We start from the raw sequence: 22752 nt of genomic DNA, 5'->3' as shown, positions 1-22752 counted from the left end.
CAGCACCGCGGTTTTCCGCCACCATATGTTTTCAGCCCCCTACTAATTCAGGTAGGTCAGGATAAACATAGATATAGATCAAACAGTTAGTGGTAACGAACTGTAGTAAGGAGCGACCCGGCTCAATAGTAACCAAAACTCTAAAAAATTGAATTTTGATATCAATAGCTACATCAAAAGAATCGCATTTTAATGCTGATTTTAAATATATAAGTTTCATCAAGTTTAGTCTTACCCATCAAAAGTTACGAGCCTGTGAAAATTTGCCTTAATTAAGAAAATAGGGAGAAACAACCCCTAAAAGTCGTAGAATCTTAACGAAAATGACACCATCAGATTCAGCGTATCAGAGAACCATACTGTAGAAGTTTCAAGCTCCTATCTACAAAAATGTGGAATTTTGTATTTTTTGCCAGAAGACAAATCACGGGTGCGTGTTTATTTGTTTGTTTTTTGTTTTTTGTTTTTTTTCTTTTTTCTTTTTCCCAGGGGTCATCGTATCGACCAAGTGGTCCTAGAATGCCGCAAGAGGGCTCATTCTAACGGAAATGAAAAGTTCTAGTGCCCTTTTTAAGTGACCAAAAAAATTGGAGGGCATCTAGGCCCCCTCCCACGCTCATTTTTTCCCGAAGTCAACGGATCAAAATTGAGATAGCCATTTTGTTCAGCATAGTCGAAAACCATAATAACTATGTATTTGGGGATGATTTACTCCCCCACAATCCCTGGGGGAGGGGCTGCAAGTTACAAACTTTGACCAGTGTTTACATATAGCACTGGTTTACAATATACAATGGTTATTGGGAAGTGTACAGACGTTTTCAGGGGGATTTTATTTTGTTTGGGGGATGGGGCTGAGGGTAGGGGGCTATGTCGGAGGATATTTCCTTGGAGGAATCTGTCATGGGGGAAGAAAAATTCAAGGAAAAGGGTGCATGATTTTCTAGCATTACTATAAGAAAACAATGAAAAATAAACATGAAAACGTTTTTTCAAATGAAAGGAAGGAGTAGCATTGAAACTTAAAACGAACAGAGATTATTACAAATATGAGGGGTCCTAAAAATACTTTAGTATAAAGAGCGAGGTATTTAGGAGGAGATAAATACCTCGCTCTTCATGCTAAAGTATTTTTAGTTATTTCAACTATTTATTCTACGGCCTTTCTGATTCAGGGGTCATTCTTAAAGAATTGGGACAAAACTTAAGATTTAGTGTAAAGAGCGAGGTATTAAAGAGGATACAAACCCCCTCGTATACATAATAAAAATATAAGATTATGAAAGTTTGTTACGTAAGTTGCTAATTTATAAGTTACGTATATTTTTTACTAATAAAGACGTTCGTTAAAAATTAAAAGTTCTAGTTGCCTTTTTAAGCAACCGAAAAATTGGAGGGCAACTAGGCCTCCTTCTCCACCCCTTATTTCTCAAAATCGTCTGATCAAAACTAAGAGAAAACCATTTAGCCAAAAAAAGAATTAATATACAGATTTCATTTTAATAATTTATGTGCGGAGAGCCAAAACCAAACATGCATTAATTCAAAAATGTTCAGAAATTAAATAAAAAAAAACTAATTTTTTAGCTGAAAGTAAGGAGCGACATTAAAACTTAAAACGAACAGAAATTACTCCTTATATAAAATGGGTTGTCCCCTCCGCAATCCCTCGCTCTTTACGCTAAAGTTTGACTCTGCCAAAATTCTACTTTTTAAAACAATTAAGAGCTTTAGCGTAAAGAGCGAGGGATTGCGGAGGGGACAACCCATTTTATATATGGAGTAATTTCTGTTCGTTTTAAGTTTTAATGTCGCTCCTTACTTTCAGCTAAAAAATTAGTTTTTTTTTATTTAATATATACATAGAACAGACACAGACATAGAATTAGACATAGACACAGGTATAGACAAAAACATAGGCATAGAGATAGATATAGACATAAACATGGACATAGACAAACCTAACCTAATCTTTCTGTTCTGACCCAGCTAATCCTCTTAATGATGCAAGATTTCCTGGGTGGCGGAAAACATACGTTGGTGGAAAACCGCGGTTGCGTTAGAACACCCAATTCAAAATTTCAAGTGGGGATCCTTTTAATAGACAGTGATAAACTTCACAAAAAAAACTAGATATTTTGGTCGCATATTAAGTTACCACCATCAGTAATAATACTAAAATAAAAAAAAAATAACAAAAATAATTCAAATACAAAATAAATACCTACATATTGTTTAACAACCTTATTTTTTAGCTTGGGAGTTTTAACGCCACCGCGGTTTTCCTGCCACCCTGGAAATCTTGCATCATCAAGAAGATTAGTTGGGTCAGAATAAACAGGCTAGGTGAGTCTATGTCTAAGTCTGTATCTATGTTTATGCTTTTGTCTATATCTGTGTCAATGTCTATGTCTATATCTATGTCTATTTTGACATAGATATGGTGAGATGGTGGTGGAAAACCGTAGTGGCGTTAAAATACTGCTACGTTTTTTTTTTCATAGCAAAACCGGAAGCGAGTCTCCTTGACCTTGCTGATTCCGGTTCGTTAGCATTATTTGAACAACTAACAATTATTTGGACAGAGGTTAATTACATTGGGTGAAATGAACTTAATTTATCTGACTTTAATAAGTTATTGTAAATAGAGTTAAAAACAAATTCACCTGTTTCTATATTTAAAACCATGTCTTCAATAAAATTTTCTTAATTTCAATAGTTTCCCGAAAATTTTGCTTTAAACTCTGTTCCCTAGAAATCAAAAAGACATTAGCGAACAAAATCAAATGATCCGGAAAATCAAACACAAGTTCCGATAGGGCTGAAGTGAAATCTTCAGGTTTGGAATTTTGCTTTAAAGCCGGCTAAATAGAGTCTTAATCCTGTAGTAATCTCATTTTCAAATTCTGGTTAGTACGTCCCACATATGAGCTTCCGCAAGTACATGGGATCTGATAGACCCCACTTTGCTGCCCCAATGCAGTTCGATCCTTCCCAGAATTTAAAAATATACCCAAAGTATTACTACTTTTTAAAACTACCTTTAATCCATTGCTCTGTGAAATTCTTTTTAAGTTTTTCACTTAGCCTTGGCACATGTAGTGAAGAACAAAAAACATCTTTCTTCTGGGATGTCTCCAAGACTTCCTTAGAAATCTCTAGAAACTTTTTTCTTCTTTTTGAAAAAGTCTATTCAATTAACCATACTGGATTACTTATGAGTGTTTTTCTTTAAAAAAAAAACAGTTCCTCCCCAAAAAAATATCAGAGAACAAATACTAAAAATATGGTCAGTAAAGAAATTGTCAAACCAGTTTTTACTTGACCAGCATGACCGGACCTAAAAATTAAATCTTTTGTTATTAGTCGGTTTTCTGTAAATTTTAAAGTCCAGAATATTTTTTCTTTACAGAAAGATATCAAGAAAAAAAAGCTTTCCACCCTCTTCTAATTCAAAAGTAAACTTTAAATCACTCCTGAAACAATTAAGATGTTCAAATATCCTTTAATTCCTTCTCCCCATAATTCCATATTAAATTTTACCATCCATATACCGCTCCCATAAATTCTGTTCTAAAAAGTACGAATCTAATGTAATTATTTCAACATTTTCCACCAAAATAATCGCTAATAATGGGCTTAAACGGACCCTCATGCGTAAACTATTTACTTGTTCGAAAATTTTTTTCTGAATTGAAAAATTAAGAGAACTTATTGCACAACCTTACTAAATATTTATTTCCAGAGACTTCTAAATCTGATTTACCACTAATCAAGTCAAACTTTCTTAATGACTTTCTTTCAAGAGGAATTTCGGGTGCTTTTTCATCAATATTTGTGTACATTGATACAGAGTCGAGGCATTTTATCAAAGAATTTGAAAAAATTTCCGCTTCTTTTAGTTTTTTAACCAAATCCAAAGAGTCTTAAAGCAAGAAATTTGTGTAGACAAAAGTAGTTTACAGATCGACACTAACAACTATGAAGTTGAGGTGTAATTTTTCCTTCGTCCCTAAAACCCATTAATTTGTTCTTAAACTTGTTTGTATAAGAGTCTGTTGGATTATACGAAAGCTTTTTGTAGGTTTTTTCATCATTTAACAAAATCTTTAATTTTGAATCGTAGTCCTCAGTATCTGTAACTACTAAAGTGTTACCCTTGTCTGCTTTTGTAATAGTAATTGAACCACGCTTTTCTTAAATATTTATTTTTTTTTTTAGAATCCTTACGTCTTTGATGGACGTGCCAAGAAATTCCTGTTTTTAATACAAAATTTGAATTGGTTTTTACAGTAAAATGTCTTATTAAGCTAACATCTTCGTCATGGAAAGGCAGTGTGGTCGTCAAAATTATCTATGTTATAAATATGGGAATAACTTGACCAAAGAAGTTTATAAATATATAAGCACTCATAAAAACACCTAATGTTATCAATCAACAGGATTTTCTTCTACGGTGTAAGAAGATCAGAACTGTGCCACCTATGCTAAAATTCAATCTACATTGAGGAACTTTTAAGGAAGAAGTCAGATAGAATAAAGTTCATTTCACCCAATGCAATTACCCTCTATCCAATTGTTAGCTGAAATAATGCTAACGAATCAAAACCAGGTAGGTCAAGAAGACTCGCTTCCGGTTTTGTTTTGAAAAAAAATAAGGCTATTAGACAATATGTACTTTTTTTTCTACATAAGTTATTGTTTTTAACTGTTTTATTTTATTATTACTAATGATGACGGTCACCGCATCTATGACCGAAATATCAGTGTGATCTTCGTAATCATCTACGTTTGTAGCTATTTCAAAACAAATGGAGTAGGTGCAACCTAAGGATACATTATTTTGGCTTAAAACACAACACCCAAGATTTGCATTCAATATACTTGATGATGGTAAGAACAATTTAATTATATCTGTCATAGAGCAATTGTCACTTGAATACTTTACTAATAATTGCAATGTCACGTGTTTGCGGAAGAGCACCTTATAGTGTGGGCGACAAGCACCAAAATCAGGGCCTCCCAATCTAGGGATATTACCCTATCTAGGGAAAAAATCTCTTCCCTCATTTATCGTTAATCTAGGTATAAAGGGAAATCTGGGATAAAGTTAGGATTTTCAGGGAATTTTGGGGTAAAGTAAGGTTTTACATGGAAAGTCTGATTTTTTCCAACAAAAGAATGAAGAATTTTCAATGATTGCATATGCTCAGTTTTTTAAAAAAGCTTATTTACTACCACTTGCTTGCGTTGTTGTAATTTCCGAAATTTCAAAAAGCTAAACCCTGGAGTATTATTTATGTAGCCTAGTATACCGACATAAGGGAATATTGTTAAGCTATACAGCAATTGTGGAATAGAAGCGCGTGACCTATACTTTGCCTACCTGAAGATTGTGGGAAAAAATCTGATACTTAATCTATACACAGTTGGGATCACACAAGATTTGTCTGCACAAATTCAGAGTTTACATCAACATCAGTCTCACTGCAATGTGCAATGGTGATGCTGAGTGCAATCCCTTCTTCACATCTTCACACCTCAGGCTCCAGATGATCCTTTGTTTTTCTGTATAGTTTTGATCCATCCCCTCCCCCCCTTTAGGGGCATAAGTATTGTCTTTTTTAAATTTTCCGAAAAATGGCTTACGTTCTTTGGATATTAAATACTCGACTCGATTTTTTTCATTTGTTTGTGAAGTGAATTAAAGAAAATGACAAAGGAGGATACAAAGTGCATTGGTGATGCTGTGATTCAATTCTTCCTTCCCATCTTCACACCTCGTGCTCCATATGATTCCTTATTTTTTGTGTTGTTGTGACATCTGTCTCAAAGCTACTGTTGGTGCAGGGAGATGACCTTAGGCAGTCAGGAACACAATATTTTTTCTATCTTGCAAAGACACCCAAGTTCCATTTAGTATAGTGGTAATTCAAAATAAATTATTGCTAAGTCGAGGAAGATTATGATTTTAATCTCTATTCTCAAAAAGATACCGGAGTTTTAAAACAATTCGAAATGAATTATCACTAAGTCAACGAGATTATGAGTTGTTTTTTTTTATTACAGGCTTCACGGCTCCATCACAGATGATGATTTGCCGCTAGTTCTGGTAAATAACCCATTTTCCCCCACTGAGGTACTTGTTATACCTTCTCTTGAACGTGTCAAGGGAAGAATTTTCCGGTATTACCTCTGCCGGCAATCTATTCCATGTGGCAACCGATCGCCGGGCAAAACTTGTTTTCAGATATTCTTGGCGGGGAGCACCCTGTTCAAGGTAGTCCTGACAAGCTGTATTTTGGGGAGTTGATTGCAAGAGCTTTGTTCTATTAGGAAAAAGCTTCGATAGCTCTTTTGATGGAGGGTTATACATTTACTTGTAGAAAACCGACATGGACGCCACGTTGAGGCGCTCCATGGGTCAAATGTAGGGTTTTAGGTTTTGTGTTGCCAGAGGCTGCTGCACGAACTGCTCTATTTTGAATTTGTTGGAATTGAGCGAAGTGGCTTTTAGGTACACCAGTGAAGAGAGAATATGTATATTCCATGAAAGGTCTGATGCACGAAATGAAAAGTGGCAGAATAGACTCATCAGGGAGAAGACTTTTGCATCTTAGGATGACTCTTAGCTCCTTCAAGCGAGAGGATCTAATTTTCGCTCAGTCCATGAAAGATCAGAAGAAAAATTAACTCCAAGTAGGCGTAGTGCATCAACTCGCTTTACTGCCTCTCCTTTGAAAAAGAAATCAGGATCAGCCCTCAAATTACGTGCCGTAGAAATTAGGAGCTCTTTTATTTTCGATACGTTAAAACTTGAAAGCCATGCATCTGCCCACACCTCTATTCTCTCCAGGTCAGCCTGAAGCTCCTGGTTCACTAGGATCTTCGTCTTTTGCAATTGATGTTTTTGTTGTCATGTTATCAGCAAGGTGGTGAGATTTCTTCACAGGGTTGTCCCCTAAGTCGTTTGTGAACACCAAGAAAAGAGTCGTCCCAAGAATACTCCCTTGGGATACTCTTGTTAAGGCTGGGGGCTCTTTTGATATGAACCCATCGAGGACACCTTGCAATGATCATCTACCTAGAAAGTCAGCAAGCACCTCAAATAGTCAACCATCATTTCAATAAGCTTTCATTTTAAAAAGAAGTCCCTTGAGCCATACACGATCACAGGCTTTTGCCATGTCAAAAGAGAGAGGACGAATATTGTGCCCCTGATAAGGAGCTCAACCCACTCTTGATATTGTGCAGTCAATCTAATGTAAACCGTTTTCTGCGAAAACCGTATTGCGTGTCTGCCAACAACAGAGGTGACTCAAGGTGTTGGTAAAAGGTCTAATTAATGACACTTTCATAAACTTCATCTACGCAGGACAGCAGACCTATTGGACGATACGATCCTACATTAGTAAGGTCGGACTCTGCCTTTGGAACAGGGACCACATAAGCATTTTTCCAGGCTTTGGGAATGATCCCGCTGCAAAGCATTTTCTGTACAGAGAGCTGAGGAGCAGCAAGTTCAGGGATACATGTCTTAAAGATGAGATTGGAAATCGTGTCCACTCCTGAAGCTTTGGTGAGATCCAGCTGGCTTAGTGCTCTGAGAACCTTACTAATAGTTATCTTAACGCTAGTGATTTTGCATCGTTTCGTGGTGGAAAGGGGGGAGGGATGACTCCGTCTTCATCCAGCTGAAAGACCTTTGAAAAGGCTTGTGCAACTGCATCATTCTTTTCCTGGCCTGACTGAATCATCGTCCCTTCAACGTGAAGCGTGGGAGCTGATGATTATTGAAATGATGGTAGAGCTTCTTTGACGACCCTTCACCAGCACTTTGCAGGAGTACTTTACAGTTTGTCTAAAAACTTGTGTTTGTAATCAGCTCTCGCTTGATGTGCAGCTTTTACAGACTCGTTTTGAGAGCTAAGAAAAGTAACCCGGTCCTCGTCGGATTCAGTCAAACGCCATTTCTTGTGAATCTTTTTTTCTGACCCTGGTTGCCCTTCTACAACCAGCATTGGACCAGGGCTTATCTCGAGATGATTATTGAAATGATGGTAGATCTTCTTTGACGACCCTTCACCAGCACTTTGCAGGAGTACTTTACAGTTTGTCTAAAGACTTGTGTTTGTAATCAGCTCTCGCTTGATGTGCAGCTTTTACAGACTCGTTTTGAGAGCTAAGAAAAGTAGCCCGGTCCTCGTCGGATTCAGTCAAACGCCATTTCTTGTGAATCTTTTTTCTGACCCTGGTTGCCCTTCTACAACCAGCATTGGACCAGGGCTTATCTCGAGATGAGACTTTTACAGTTTCCGATTGGACGAATTACTCAATGGCCTCTGTATTCACTTTTTCGTGAAGTGCCGCTGCTATTTTATTTAAAACTTCACTCCACGGGCTTGACGATGAGAGGTTTTGCAGATCATCCTTGTCTGTGTGGTGATATTGCCTGGTGATCCAGGTGGGAGGAGGTATTTTCAGATTTCCAAGAGCTCTAACTGCTACGTGGTCGCTGGCAAAAGGATAGCTTTCAACACTAAATGAATCTGAATGATCAGTTAAGACGAGATAAAGCTGGGAACATCCTTGAGGGTCAATATAAGTATCAAATTCAACAAGCTGTTCTTGGCCATAAGCAAGACTCAGATCTAGTCAAGCTACGTCTTTTGCATCAGTCGTAAGACTTTTCAACGAGTGGCCATGATGAATTTTGAAGTCTCCTTGGATTTTTATACCTGATTTAGGAAACTTTTGCTCCACAAATTCCAAGCAATCTTCCAGATTACCAGGGATTTCCATCTTTGGTGGGTTATAGACTGTACCAATAACAAATGATTCATTTGATAGGTTTACTCTCACCCTTGACTTCCTTATTGCTAGAAATCGAAAGTGCCAAAAAAGAGATGTTATTTTTAAGGTGCATAGCAACGCCACCTCCACCAAAAGTCGAGCTTCTCGTGTTTTTGTGATCCAGGCCAAGCAGAGTGTAACCAGTAATTTTATAATAGCTTTCAACACTAAAGGAATCTGAATGATCAGTTAAGACGAGATCAAGCTGGGATGATCCATGAGGGCCAATATAAGTATCAAATTCAACAAGCTGTTCTTGGCCATATGTAAGACTCAGATATAGTCGAGCTACGCCTTTTGCATCAGTCGTAAGACTTTTCAACCAGTGGCCATGATGAATTTTGAAGTCTCCTTGGATTATTATACCTGATTTAAAAAACTTTTACTCCACAAATTCCAAGCAATCTTCCAGATTACCAGGGATTTTCATCTTTGGTGGGCGAGCTTCTCATGTTTTTGTGATCCAGGCCAAGCAAAGTGTAACCAGTAATTTTGATCTCACTATCGATGACACCAGAATTTAGGTTGGTCTCGGATACACACATGACAGAAGGGAGACCTCATTTACAATATGCTGTAAGTGATCCAACTTGGACCACAGACCACGTACATTGCAGTGGGTAACAGTAAACGTATCCGTAAAAATTGTTTTAGGACGCTCATTTGGTCGTCCACTGGAAGAAAGTCCGATCCGAGGCTGTTTTTTTCCGCTTGAAAACTTGGTAAATACTAGCTGAATGGGTGGTTGGCCCAAGCATCGGACAAAAAGAAATCCTAAGACAGACATTGCCTCATAAGAGTGGCCGTAAGACCTCATACTTAGCCTCGGCAAAGGCGGTGGTGACCCCAAAAGGGGCAGGAGACAGCACCTTGTGGTACCTTCCACTCTCAAGCTCTATGGGCAAGGACCGGAGCATACCACATGCAGAGGTCGTTGTCCAAATCTGGATCTTCCTCCCTATTCTGCAGTTGTCCTCCTGGAGAGGATCCTCCCACGATGGTATCCTGCATTACAATACAGTTTAACCCATTACCAGAAGAAGGTTTGCAACTAGCGGAAAGTGTCCACACGCCGGTGGGCCCTGCTCAGTGTCCATCAGAGGGGTCTCCTTCCTCTTCCACCTGTATTTATGGCCCCCAGTTTCAATTTATGGACCCTGGGGGCTATGTCCCCCTTTGTTCGCGCCTCCCTTTATGGGAGATATCCTACATATCTGTATACATATCTGTGTACATCTGTATACACCTATCTTTCACCTGGGGACGCGCTGAGTCGTCTGGAGAGGGCACTTACTATGAAAGATGAATCAATAGATATTCTATCCTCAGTAGGTACTTTGTTTTGGTTTATATCCTCAAAAAATGCCGGAGTTTTATTTAATGTGGTGGTAATTCAAAGTTGAACTGTCATTAGGTCAAGCGAAATTTAAATCATGGTCAGTCGATTGGATTGGTACGCTGGATTTCAGATCATTTGTCCGAGAGGGCGAGGGTTCGAATCCTAGCGGACCCAATTATTTGGTTTGAGACGGGGGTCAGTGGCGTGACTCTGTAAGCTCAGCCAGAGTCTACCCAGCTCTAAATGGGTACCTGGAGAAATCTGGGGAAGGTAAACAGGAAGGGTGTGCAAAAGCACAGGATGGCTGGCCCTCATCCCCCCGTTGCACTTCCTGCCTGAAGGACCTTGAGATGGAGATTAGCACCGCCACTTTGGACCTTACGGTTCTAGTGCCGCATCCTTTACCTTTACCTTTTACTTAAATCATGGTCAAAATTAAGGCAGGAAAAATCAGTTGGCATACCAAAATACAGAGTTGGAGCCAAGCTACAATATGATCACAAAAGAAAGTACACAAGGAATTTACAGAAGTTGAAAGACTTGTTTCTAGCAATTATGGTCCTGAAAGACGTAGATATAAGGTTACTCTCATGTACAGCATGTGTAGAATGTGGCATGTGTGCCAAAGGTTAGGGACAGGTGCTAGTGTTGGTGCAAAATATGGCTTTTTTGCAGACAAATTTGCATTCCATACTGTCTATCAAGAACCCTCCATTCTGCTCCAACTAGCTGTGACTACCCGCTTTTTAATCTGATATAAATCAAACAATAAAATTTATTACCGTCTTTTGTTTATGTCCACTTGTCTGCCAGTGGCCATCTGGAATGATGTAAAATCTACTGTTTTGTCGTGGACTGCAGCAAGGTAAAAGAACCAAATTAAAGTGTTTTATCAAGCTACGTTTACAATGAAACTTCCTTTTTGTTGTTTTTGCTTGGGTTGTTCCCTAAAGATTATAGGACATCAAAGCAAAACTCTTCTAGCGAAGATTAGGAGTTGTATCAGGAAATTTCTTTTTTCGTTTCTAGTGGCATTCCGATTATAAAGATTGTCAAGCTAGCCATACTAAAACACTTTTTCTAGAGATCTTAAGAGTCCAATGCCTGAAAGCCAGTGTACTGAATCAGAGGAAAAAATGTCGAAACTGTATCTAGTCCCGAAAGACAATTAGAGGATGTCGATCCTTATGTTAACCTTCTGGTGATTCCATCCAAAAATAAACGGGGCTTATGGCAGGATTCCCGAAAGAAAAAATTTGACTAAAGTTTGTTGACAAGTAGCTTCAATTACCAATGCCTAAGAAGTGGATAGAGAAAGGAGTGTCAAACAAGTCTAGCAAAAAGTATGAAATCAGAGTTGACCAGGCTCCTCTGACCAAGCAGCATATAAAACCAAGCAATGAAATTGAGAAGAAGTCTGGAAGTGGCAGCATTGTAAAACTTCTGACCGTAGGCAGTAATTCCCAAAAAATTGAACAGCGCATCTACATATTTCTGGCAGAGCATAATCTGCCAATACGTCTTGACAACAGCTCTGTCCCTCTCTTAAGAAAGTTATTTCCAAAAGACCATGCCCTTGCAGGGTACACTCTGGGTAAATTGAAAGCTACAGACGTTTTTTGACAGAATTTTTCTTTGGTACTACACAACCAGTTAGTTGATCTGCTCAAAACTACTTTTCTCTCTGTGATAATTGATGAGACCACAAATTTTACTATTGACAGGCGGCTAAATATCATTGTAGTGTTTTGTTTTGTTTTGTTTTAATGAGAAAGATCTAAAACTTCATGTCGAAGTAATGGACATGGGTAAGTGTAGTGAGGGATCTTCTGAGGGTCTGACTAACTTCATCAAACAAATGATTTAAAAAAAACTTGATTCCCTTCAACCAAACCTTATCTTGTCAACATTACAAAACAAGTTGACCAGGCCACACCATGAATTCATGGACTACTCTCTCGGCCTCTACAATGAATTCAACACAGTTTTCCAATCTGAGCTTACACTTCTTCCCTACTTTAAGGAAAGTGTCAGCAAACTTGAGAAAGATGTTGCGTCTACCTTCATGGAACTGGACTATTTTCACAGTGTTGGTTTGTTTACCTAACTGGATCCTTATCTTCCATGTGAGTAACTGCCTATAAAGTAAGAAATATGCGAGAATAGCTCCAACCGACTCATTGCAAGAACTCGTAGATTCTCAAGAGTCAAGTGATAGTATTGATCCCTTTCAGGCAGATCCAGGCCCGTTTCAAGGTTTAAGCCGAGATTTATGACATTTTGGTTTTGGTTGGACCAAGGAATACAAAAAAATTAAAGCATAAATCTCTAAGGCCACTATTTGCGAGATTTCCTGTCCTAAGAGAGAAGTGTCGCCCCCAGAAAATGGAGGTAGAATGTAGATCACAGGCAATGACTGATGTCACTGAGTTTCTTTTGGGAGATGCCCAAGTTCAAGACCTGTCAGTTGAGCAGTACTGATTGAAGATATTGCTGAAGACTCGAAGTGGTGAAATCACGTACCCAGAATTGCGGAAGTGCATATCACTGATATTCACTTTATCTTTTATTTTTATATTTTATTTAGTGATATCACTGATTTACCTTTTAGCAATGTGCCAGCTAAGAGTTTGTTTAATCTCCTGAAATTAATCAAAACAGACGTCCGAAATAGTCTCGTGAAAGTCACACTACTCTCACTTATTCGAGTCAATTACCGGTTGAAAAACGAAGATAAGACTTCATCAACTGTCAGCATACCAAAAGCTGTCGCTTTCTTCAAGACCAAGAAGGGCTACGGTGATGAAGGGCTGGAGATGACACTTAATTGAACTTTTTATTTGTTCTCGGCAGTATAAAAGATGTTTTATATATATATATATATATATATATATATATATATATATATATATATATATATATATATATATATATATATATATATATATATATATATATATATATATATATATATATATATATATATATATATATATATACATATATATATACATATATATATATATACATATATATATACATATATATATATATATATATATATATATATATATATATATATATATATATATATATATATATATATATATATATATATATATATATATATGTCATTATCTGAAGTAAAAAATAAGAATTTGATGCTGCGCTTTGTTTTTATCGTTTAGATTGTATGGAAATATAAGGCAAAATATGCCTTTTTCATGGGAGAAAATAAGGAGAAATCAAACCTAAAGACAAGGAATTTTAGGGGAAATTCATGTAAAAATAGGGAAAATTGAAATCGAAAAATGACCAAAATACTTCCTTGTTTGAGGAGAGCACCAAAACTGGCTAAAATGTACTTTCAAGAATGTTAATTAATATGAATTGATTAAACAAGTGAAATATGTCCTCGGAACGCCACTAGGTGGCCTGAAATCCAAGATGGCGGACAAAAATACCAGTTTGTCAAGATCAAAAGACATGACCGCTGAAACAGACTAGTATGGGGTAATCGATGACACAAGTTCCGAATATAAGCTAAAAAATAACCTAAGTTGTACCGTAGTGCCGCTAGGTGCCTTTAATCCAATATGTCGGTCAAAACTAAAAGATATGACCGCTCAAATAGGCCAGTTTGGGGTAAAAGTCAGGAAGCTGTGAATATGAACGTAAAACTAACTTAAGTTGTACCGTATTGTTGCTAGGCACTTCAGATACACGATGGCGGTCCAGAAAACCCGGTGGATTAGGAGCAATCAATACTTCAGATTCTGAAAACGCATGTATATGCACATACATATACCTTAGTTTTACCGTTGATCTGCTTGGGGTCTACAATTAATTGACCCATTGATCTGCTTGGGGTCCGAAATTGAAGAAGAGGCAAGAAAATGTCAATTCTCCAGATCGTGCAAGGTTAATGATCCTGATATAACAGGCTGGACTGGAGTAAGCAATGCAGCAGCTTTAATATCGTCGTGTAATACCGACATACGCCTAATAGTAGTACAGTATGTATACTACAAATTGCCTAAGTATGAGAACCTTGACGTGTCCAATTTATGACCTTCGTTTACATTTGCTAATTCAAAATCAGTTAAATACTTGTTAACTCTTCATCTCTTTATTTATTGCAAATGAATCAACAAAAGCTACATGGACGGATTAATCGCCTATTTGGCTGGTGATAAATTGGGGTGGTACTGGTGGGGTATACGGAAGGACTACTGGCTCACTTGTGCCACCAATTATACAGGCTGAGATGCCTTCCATAATTTTACTTCAAACAAGTTGAACTTCAAACATTTTACTTCAAACATTTACCTCAAACAAGTAAATTTTCTCCATTTCTACAACAACAAAAAAGAGCGGAGAAAGGGTGTATGAAGGACTTAAAGGGTCCACGGTTAAACTTTATGCCTTCAGGAATACTGATTAAAAATCCTCATGGGACTTTGGTCTGGTTCAAATAATCTGCCATATGCCTAATTTTTGTTGGAATGATGGCGGTGAGGTGGCAAGAGTTGGATAGTTCAAATAAGCTATGAATCCATTTTGTTTCTTTAGTCATAAGAAAATAAAACTTTTGCATAATTCCGGTTCAAACAAGGTGCTATTTGCCGACTTTTCTTCTAAAAGTTGAATTTGAGATAATGGCCCAAAAGATATAGCACATTTTTCACACTGCACGAACCAAAGTTAAAGTCTTCAATGGCAAATTACCAGCGGAAGCAAATATGCCCTTGTGTACCACCATTTGACCCAAATTCTTGAAACAAGAGCCAGCAATATTTTGAGGGATAAAAAGCAATCTTACGACGGCTCATTGACTGGATTTAATTATTTTGTTACAGCCTGGATGCGTGAATACAACTGAAGTTGATATAAGAAAAGCTTGCAGAATGAATCGACCCATGAGGAATGTTTCTCTGCGACACCACTCCATAGGAATTGCGGGTGGGAGATTGTCCCCACCTCCACTGCCAGAAATATCTGCATCCCCCGCCGAACAACTTCAGAAAGAAATTGAAGCTCTACGAAAAAGAATTGCAAGAACGACTGTTAAAGTGTCCAAAGTCTCTGAAGCGTAAGTATTTTACTATGATTTGTTCTTTAAGTTTAACACCCTTTTGATTCATATATCTTTTATTATAACCGTGATGGTTGTTAAGGAATACAATTGGCACCTATAAATGTTCCACACCAAACTATCCTTCAAGTATTTCCTAAGAAATTTGTAATACGATTGAATTGTTTTGAGTTTTTTTCGTTTAACATCATACAGTAAAATTGTGATAAATTTACACAAAAATGTACTTATAGGAAAAAAATTATTAGTTTGAACCGAAGTTTATAGATTTAATATTAATATATACCGATCTTTTTAAATTTAAAGACTTCGATTGATGTACGATATTTGCAACTGCATAAAATAATACAGATGTCTAAAATCATTTATAACTAATTTAATAGTAATAAAAAAAATATTTTTTGTGGCGTTTTATAGCAACGTTTTTCCAGCATTGAGATATCTAAAATATGTTTAGTATTCTTGGATCTAATTATTTATACTATTCATTCCTTTTCTATTACTCAATTATTTATCTAGAGCATATATTCAAATCTTAGTTTCATATATAAATTTTAAATTTAAATAATTTTTTGTTAATTAATTATTTGTTAAGGTTCTTTCAGGTTTATTTTATAGGTTATTCCTTCAAATAAAACACTTTGTTTAGAATAATTTTTAATACTGATATCTAGTTTATAATATTATTAGCAATTCATCAATTCTACAGCCTTTTAATTTACAGCAGCAGCTAAAGCAGTAAGTTCCTTAAGAAACAACCCACCATAGAGTAGTATATCTTCTTTAATTTAATTTCTGAGTAAATGAGTATAATGGATTATTCAAGTTTATTTCTTATATTAGATGTTAGATCTTGTTTAAATAGAAATGGAGCTAATCTAAAATTAAAGCTGTAACATAATGAAACTATGAACTTTCTCTATTTACCAATATCAGAAATAATAACAATTTTTACTGTGAAAAATTCGGATATTTCTTGACTTAAATTTTTATTGTAGCCTACTAATTTAAAATGTTTTAATAAATACCTAAAAAATTTAAGGTCATGATTAAAACTGTAATGTCAAAATTTGTGTTATCGATTGAAACATTTACAAAGTAGGTCTTTGTATTGTAAAATGAGAGGCTTTTTCCATTTTCATTTTCACTATTAACATCAACGTCGTGATCAATTTCTAATTTTGTCATTTGAAAAAAAAGTTCTCCGGGAGAAAGAAAAAACTGAGCTCAAGAAAATAAATTGACTTTTAGTATCAATTCATTTGTTTAGAATTTCTTCACTTATTTGTACGTCATCATGCGATGCATAATATAGCTGCTTATTTGGATCCATTGGAAAATATAATTTGAAATTTCTTTATTCTTAGGTGTCTTAAACACTGCAACTAATTTTCACTTTTAGATTAAAAATCAACGTATATTAACAATTTAATTATCATATCAGCTCAAACTAATCATAAAGGCACTTCTTTATATCTATTCATAATTTTTCATTTCCTCGCTTGTTTTTCTACTGAAATGAAAAAGTTGTGTTACCATTGTTATCCGTGGTATTTGCATAAGCTTTGTGTTTCATTGATTTATAAAAGGAGTTATTTCAAATGAATTTAAAGAGCGATATTGAAACTGAAAAACAGCATAGATTATCCTGTATATTAGGGGTTTAAAAAAGTTCTCTTTAATTTGAAAGAAGGGCGTCAAAAATCAATAAAGATGACTTTGTTTCCTGTTTGAGGCTTCTTTGGTTCTGAAGTTCTAATTGAGCGGTTTTCTTGGCCTAAAATTTTAACACAAATCAGCGAAAGAAAAACATAGCATTTCGCAATGAGAATCAATACAACTACGTTCTTCGTCAAAAATTGATTGTCCATCGTAAGTACCTCTTGCCCCCTCCCCAGACAAGTATAAAATGTGCTTGATTCCCCGCCCTTCCTGTCCAATGTTACCTCAAAGTTTCAACTGGATCTGTTAAGCCGTTCATTTGCGTTGTCAAGATATTACATATATGTCATTTTCATAGCCTAGATATATTTAATGGTCTTTTTAATTTTTATTATTATTTGGCTATACCCTTTCTTTCAACCCACAAAGCCTTTCCTTAGTACTTGTCCACTGCATATACGCTATTTTGACAACCTGGTAGTACATAGGGCTTGTTGCTCTATCCCATTACTTAACTTTGTACAAACTATGATTCTCATGGGAATTTATAGTGCAAAAACATCTTTTATCTATGGATTGGAGACAAAAATTGGTTAGAGCTTTGTCCCTTCCCCCTTAAAAATAAGTCAAATTTCCCTTGCCCAGCCTTTCTCCTCTTCTTAATCCAACAGTGTCTGAAAGTGTCAACCCTTTCCCCCAACCTGTTTCAATGGTATTACAGACATGCTACTTTGAGGACCTAAGTAGACGTAGTATAATTCTCTTTACTCCCCTTCCCCTGAGTGGAAATAATAAACCTAAATGACCATTTTACCCTCCATTACTCCCCAAACTTTTTAATACGATACATTAGGTGCACATAGTGTTCTTTGATTTACTCAGGTGCACGTAATGTTTTCATAGTACACTCTTGCGAACCCCGTGAATCTTGGCTTAACAAGTAATCCATAAGATCTAACTCAAAATACAATGACATTTAGACATTTTGGTTGAGCATATCAACCATTTTGAATAAATTTGTTGTCTCAAAATTTTTGTCTAATGTCTTCAGGGTTTAGGGGGTGGGTAAGAAGAAAGAGCGATGAAGAGATTTTCGTTTCGCACCAATGACTTTTGACTCTTAAAAAGGATACTTGAATTTGGTATTTCCCATTTCAATGGGCCATTACCATTCTCGAGATATCACAGATAGGGTCACAATGTCTTTTGGTTTAGCCTTACCTTTTTCCTGAAGCTATAGCTCTGTGTCCACTTGCCCCCCCCCTCTCAAGATTCTCAGAACGTTTAAACCTTTTAGTCTAAGCCGTTCCTGAGACACTGAAGATACACCGTTTTGCCATCCTGGCAGCAGACAGTGTCTTCTGGTGAATCTCGTTACTTAACAGTGCACGGTCCAGAAATCTCTTAGAATCTTAAAGTGAATAATATGAAAAAAACTTCGTTTTCTTAAAGAGTTAAAGAGGCTGCGTCCCAAAGTCGAACCTTAAAACGTACAGGAATTAGAAGAGGCAGTTGGGGGGCTGCCGCCCCCCAAACCCCCAGCTTTTAAAGACTCTTTTACAGTTTGTACAGTTTTTTTTTGTACAGGTTGTTTTTTGTTTTACAGTTTGTACAGTTTTTTTTTGTGGGGGGACTTCATTGTTACTAATTACTAGTTTCGGCGCAATGGTTCTCCTGTCCTCTTGTGTTTAACATTTTTCGAAGTTATTCCATTATTCATTCATTTCAATGTTTTGTTAATTAAAAGAGGGCCTTTCCCAAGCCAAGAGCGGGGGGTTAGCAAAAAAACAAAAAACCTGTACAAAAGAGTCTTTAAAAGCTGGGGGTTTGGGGGGCGGCAGCCCCCCAACTGCCTCTTCTAATTCCTGTACGTTTTAAGGTTCGACTTTGGGACGCAGCCTCTTTAACTCTTTAAGAAAACGAAGTTTTTTTCATATTATTTCTGTACGTTTTTCTACAATCCATGGTGGATGTAATTTAATAATTCCTGTACTCCTCGTACAGGAATTAGGAGAGGAACCCCCCCCCCCGCTTTTAAATCATTGTATAAAATAGAAAAAAAATAGATAGAATGACCGAAATGTTTCTTTTGCTCATAAGAAGCTAATATTCTGTTATCTCTCAAATGATAAGCTGTCCAGGTGTTATCAAAATTTTTTTGATGTTGTGAAAAAAACCGCCCGTAAGGGACTTGAACCCTTGACCCGAGGATTAAAAGTCTCACGCTCTACCAACTGAGCTAATAACTTGCATGTGTGTAAATATAACTTCTCAATAGCTTTTAAAAATTTCAAATTAACATGGGCTCTTATGGAGAGAAATCCGTTAATTAAATAGCTAATAGGTGGTTTCTGGAAAACAGGGAAGGAGTTATCGGATCAAGCTGAAATTTCGTGGATAAGCTCCTGGGCCGTAGGGGACCTTAACTTGTGAATTTCAGCCCGATCGGACAACGTTAAAAGGGGTGGGTGGGGGGGGGGGGGTTGGAGGGTCGAAACTTTCGGGGGGTTAAGATTTTCCTACGAAACTTTCATGGGCACTTACTCGGAGAATTCCGCATCGAATGAGTCTTCGTACACCCAGATCCGATGTCGGATGTGACCTGTAGGCGTCTAGGAAAAAAAAGTAAATAAATTTTAAGTGGCTATGCGTGGTTTCTGGAAAACAGGGAAGGAGTTATCGGATCAAGCTGAAATTTCGCGGATAAGCTCCTGGGCCCTAGGGGACCTTAACTTGTGAATTTCAGCCCGATCGGACAACGTTAAAGGGGGGCTTGGGTTGACAGGTCGAAACTTTCGGCCAGATTTTCCCCATGAAGAAAAAGTTGGAGGGGGATGAAATTTTGCAGGTTTCTTAGTTGGAGCTCGGGCTACGAAATGCATCCCTCCCCATCCGTCTGCGACCACTGGAACCGAAGATCGCTTAACATTGTCGTGTGTCGCCTCTTTATAGAGGCACGAGTGTGCCTCCTTGATAGCACTGTTTTTGTCTGAATTGGAAACAAAAGTTGTTTTGCTCCTTCTCTGAAAATTTCAATTTCATACCTGTAGACGTTCCTCAGATATTGAACTTACATGATTTAGAACTTACCTTAAATTTACGCTTAGTCAGGATTTAGCTAATTTTTGTAATGAGTCAGAACATCGCTCGTTTTTGCACCGATTCAGTCAACGTCTTGGACTTAGCTTGCTTTTGCATAGAGATTAGTAATTCTAACATGATTCCTGCTTAAACACGGTGTAATGCCTTTTTCTTTCAGCTTCAAATCGGGTGGTAAATGGGGAAGGCTGCAATTGTCAGTGCCCTAATTCGCATATGCAGATTTAAGGGATTTTAATCCGATTTTAGTGCAGATTTAAATTAATTACAAGCTTTTGTTTTTAACTAGTTGTAGCATGCCTACTCTTTTCCAACTAATCTGTGAAGAATGGAATTTTGAATAGTTTGTGAACCCTTTATCCTTTAGTTGTGTGTGCTACATCCCCCTTTATGTTTCTTAAACTACGCTACCTTCTTATTTAAAGTTACACAAAATGATTTTAACAGCAATGTCCTTCTTAAGAAAAATTAAATAAAAAAAAAGTTTTCTTTTAACTGAAAGTAAGGCACGAGATTAAAACTTAAAACGAACAGAAATTACTTCGTATATGAAAGGGGCTGTTCCCTCCTCAACGCCCCACTCTTTGCGCTAAAATTTGACTTTTTCTCTCGGCTCTACTTTTTAAAACAGTAAAAAAGTTTAGCGTAAAGAGTAGGGCGTTGAGGAGGGAACAGCCTCTTTCATATACGGAGTAATTTCTTTTCGTTTTAAGTTTTAATGTTGCTCCTTACTTTCAGTTAAAAAATTTATTTTTTCTCATTTAATTTCTGAAAGTTTTTGAATTAATGCATGTATTGATTTTAGCTCTCAGCACATGAATAATTAAAATGAAATTTGCAATTTTTTTGGGCTATATGGCTTTCTCATAGTTTTGATCGGACGATTTTGAGAAAAAAGGAGCGGGAGAGGAGGTCTAGTCACTCCCACTTTTTTGGTTACTTAAAAAGACAACTGGAATTTTTAATCTTTTACGAACAATTTTATTAGTAGAAAATATACATAACTTACGAATTAACTTACGTAACGAAATTCTATATTCGTATGTTCTTATTACATATATGAGGGGGTTCGCCCCCTCGTCAATACCTGGCTCTTTACACTGAAGCTTAAATTTTCCTTAAGAATGACCCCTGAATCACAAAGTCGGTAGAATAAATAGTTGAAATTACTAAAAAATACTTTAGCGTAAAGATTGAGGTATAATGAGGAAGTGAACCCTAGAAGCGTGATAATTTCTGTTCGTTTTAAGTTTTAATGCTGCTCCTTACTTTCAGTTGAAAAAACTTTCTCATATTTATTTTTTCATTGTTTTCTTAAATAATTCTAGAAAATCCTGCCCCCCCCCTTTCATAGAAATTCTCTTCCTCCATGACAAATTCCTCCATGGAAAGATCCCTCCACGTAACCCCCTCCCTTCAACCCCTCCTCCCCCCAACAAAAAAATCCCCCTGAAAACGTCTGTACACTTCCCAATAACCATTAAAATATGTGAACATTGGTCGAAGTTTGTAACTTGCAGTCCCTCCCACGGGGACTCTGGGGGAGTAAGTCGTCCCCGAGGACATAGTTATTAGGTTTTTCGAGGAAATTATTTCAAATTTTGCAAATTTCTTCTGTATCTTCCACCTTGGACAAAAAAAACGGACTCGTTGTTAGAAAATTTTCAGTTCCTGATATAACTTTAAAGTTGGAGATTCTTCACAGAAAACTCTCCAGTACAGCTTTTGCGCGCCTATCCCCTCACCACCGTCTTATCCGTTTTTTTCGTTGACTTTGTGTGTATTTGTTTTCTCTTTGTGTTTTTCTTATATTTATTCTTACTCCACTATATTTACTTTATGCATCGTGTGGATGAAAAATAAAATAAAAAATAAATATGCTGAATAAAATGGCTATCTCAGAATTTTAATCCGGTGACTTTGGGAAAAAAGAGCGTAGGAGGGGGCCTAGATACCCTGCAATTTTTTTGGTCACTTAAAAAGTTAACTTGAACTTTTAATTTCCGTTAGAATGATCCCTCTCGCGAGATTCTAGGACTAATTGGTTGACACGATCAACCCTGGGAAAAAAACAACAAACAAACAAATAAACACGCATCCGTGATCTGTCTTCTGGCAATTATACAAAATTCATCATTTTTACGGCACTTGGTATTAACCAAGTGACATATAGCGATCGAAAATTCGGTCGGTCTGTCTGTTGGTCAGTCCCGATTTCGCTACTTTAGGCACTTCCAGGTAAGCTAGGACGATGAAATTTGGCAGGCATATCAGAAACCAGACCAGATTAAATTAGAAATTATCGCTTCCCCGATTTGACCATCTGGGAGGAGTGGGGGGACGGTTAAATCGGAAAAATTAGAAAAAAGGAGGTATTTTCATCTTACGAACGGGTGATCGGATCTTAATAAAATTAGATGTTGGGAAGGATATAGTGTCTCAGAGCTCTTATTTTAAATCCCGATCAGATCAGGTGACATTGGGGGGAGTTGGTGTGGGGAAACCTAAAATCTTGGAAAACACTTGGAGTGGAGGGATCGGGATGAAACTTGGTGGGAAAAATAAGCACAAGTCCTAGATACGTGATTGACATAACCGGAACGGATCCGCTCTCTTTGGGGGAGTTGAGGGGAGGGTTAATTCTGAAAAATAAGGTATTTTTAACTTATGAAGGAGCGGTCGGATCTTATTGAAATTTGATGTT

The 22752-nt window shown here is 36.9% G+C and overlaps 1 protein-coding gene across 5 annotated transcripts in view; it reads left to right on the top strand.

Annotated features, from left to right (window-relative positions):
* Positions 1-22752, top strand: part of LOC136029198 (regulator of G-protein signaling 7-like) — a 139429-nt gene that overhangs the window by 50044 nt on the left and 66633 nt on the right. For all 5 annotated transcript variants that reach the window (XR_010617993.1, XM_065707341.1, XM_065707340.1 and 2 more), the window contains exon 8: positions 15052-15284. Coding sequence is in view for 4 of the 5 variants with exons in the window: in XM_065707341.1 (XP_065563413.1) it covers positions 15052-15284 (233 nt within the window). In the remaining variant the exon portion in view is untranslated. The remainder of the gene's footprint in view (positions 1-15051; positions 15285-22752) is intronic.

This window comes from Artemia franciscana, chromosome 7, assembly GCF_032884065.1.
Source record: "Artemia franciscana chromosome 7, ASM3288406v1, whole genome shotgun sequence".
NCBI classification, from domain to species: Eukaryota; Metazoa; Arthropoda; class Branchiopoda; order Anostraca; family Artemiidae; genus Artemia; species Artemia franciscana.
This window is presented reverse-complemented; position numbering and strand designations above follow the sequence as displayed.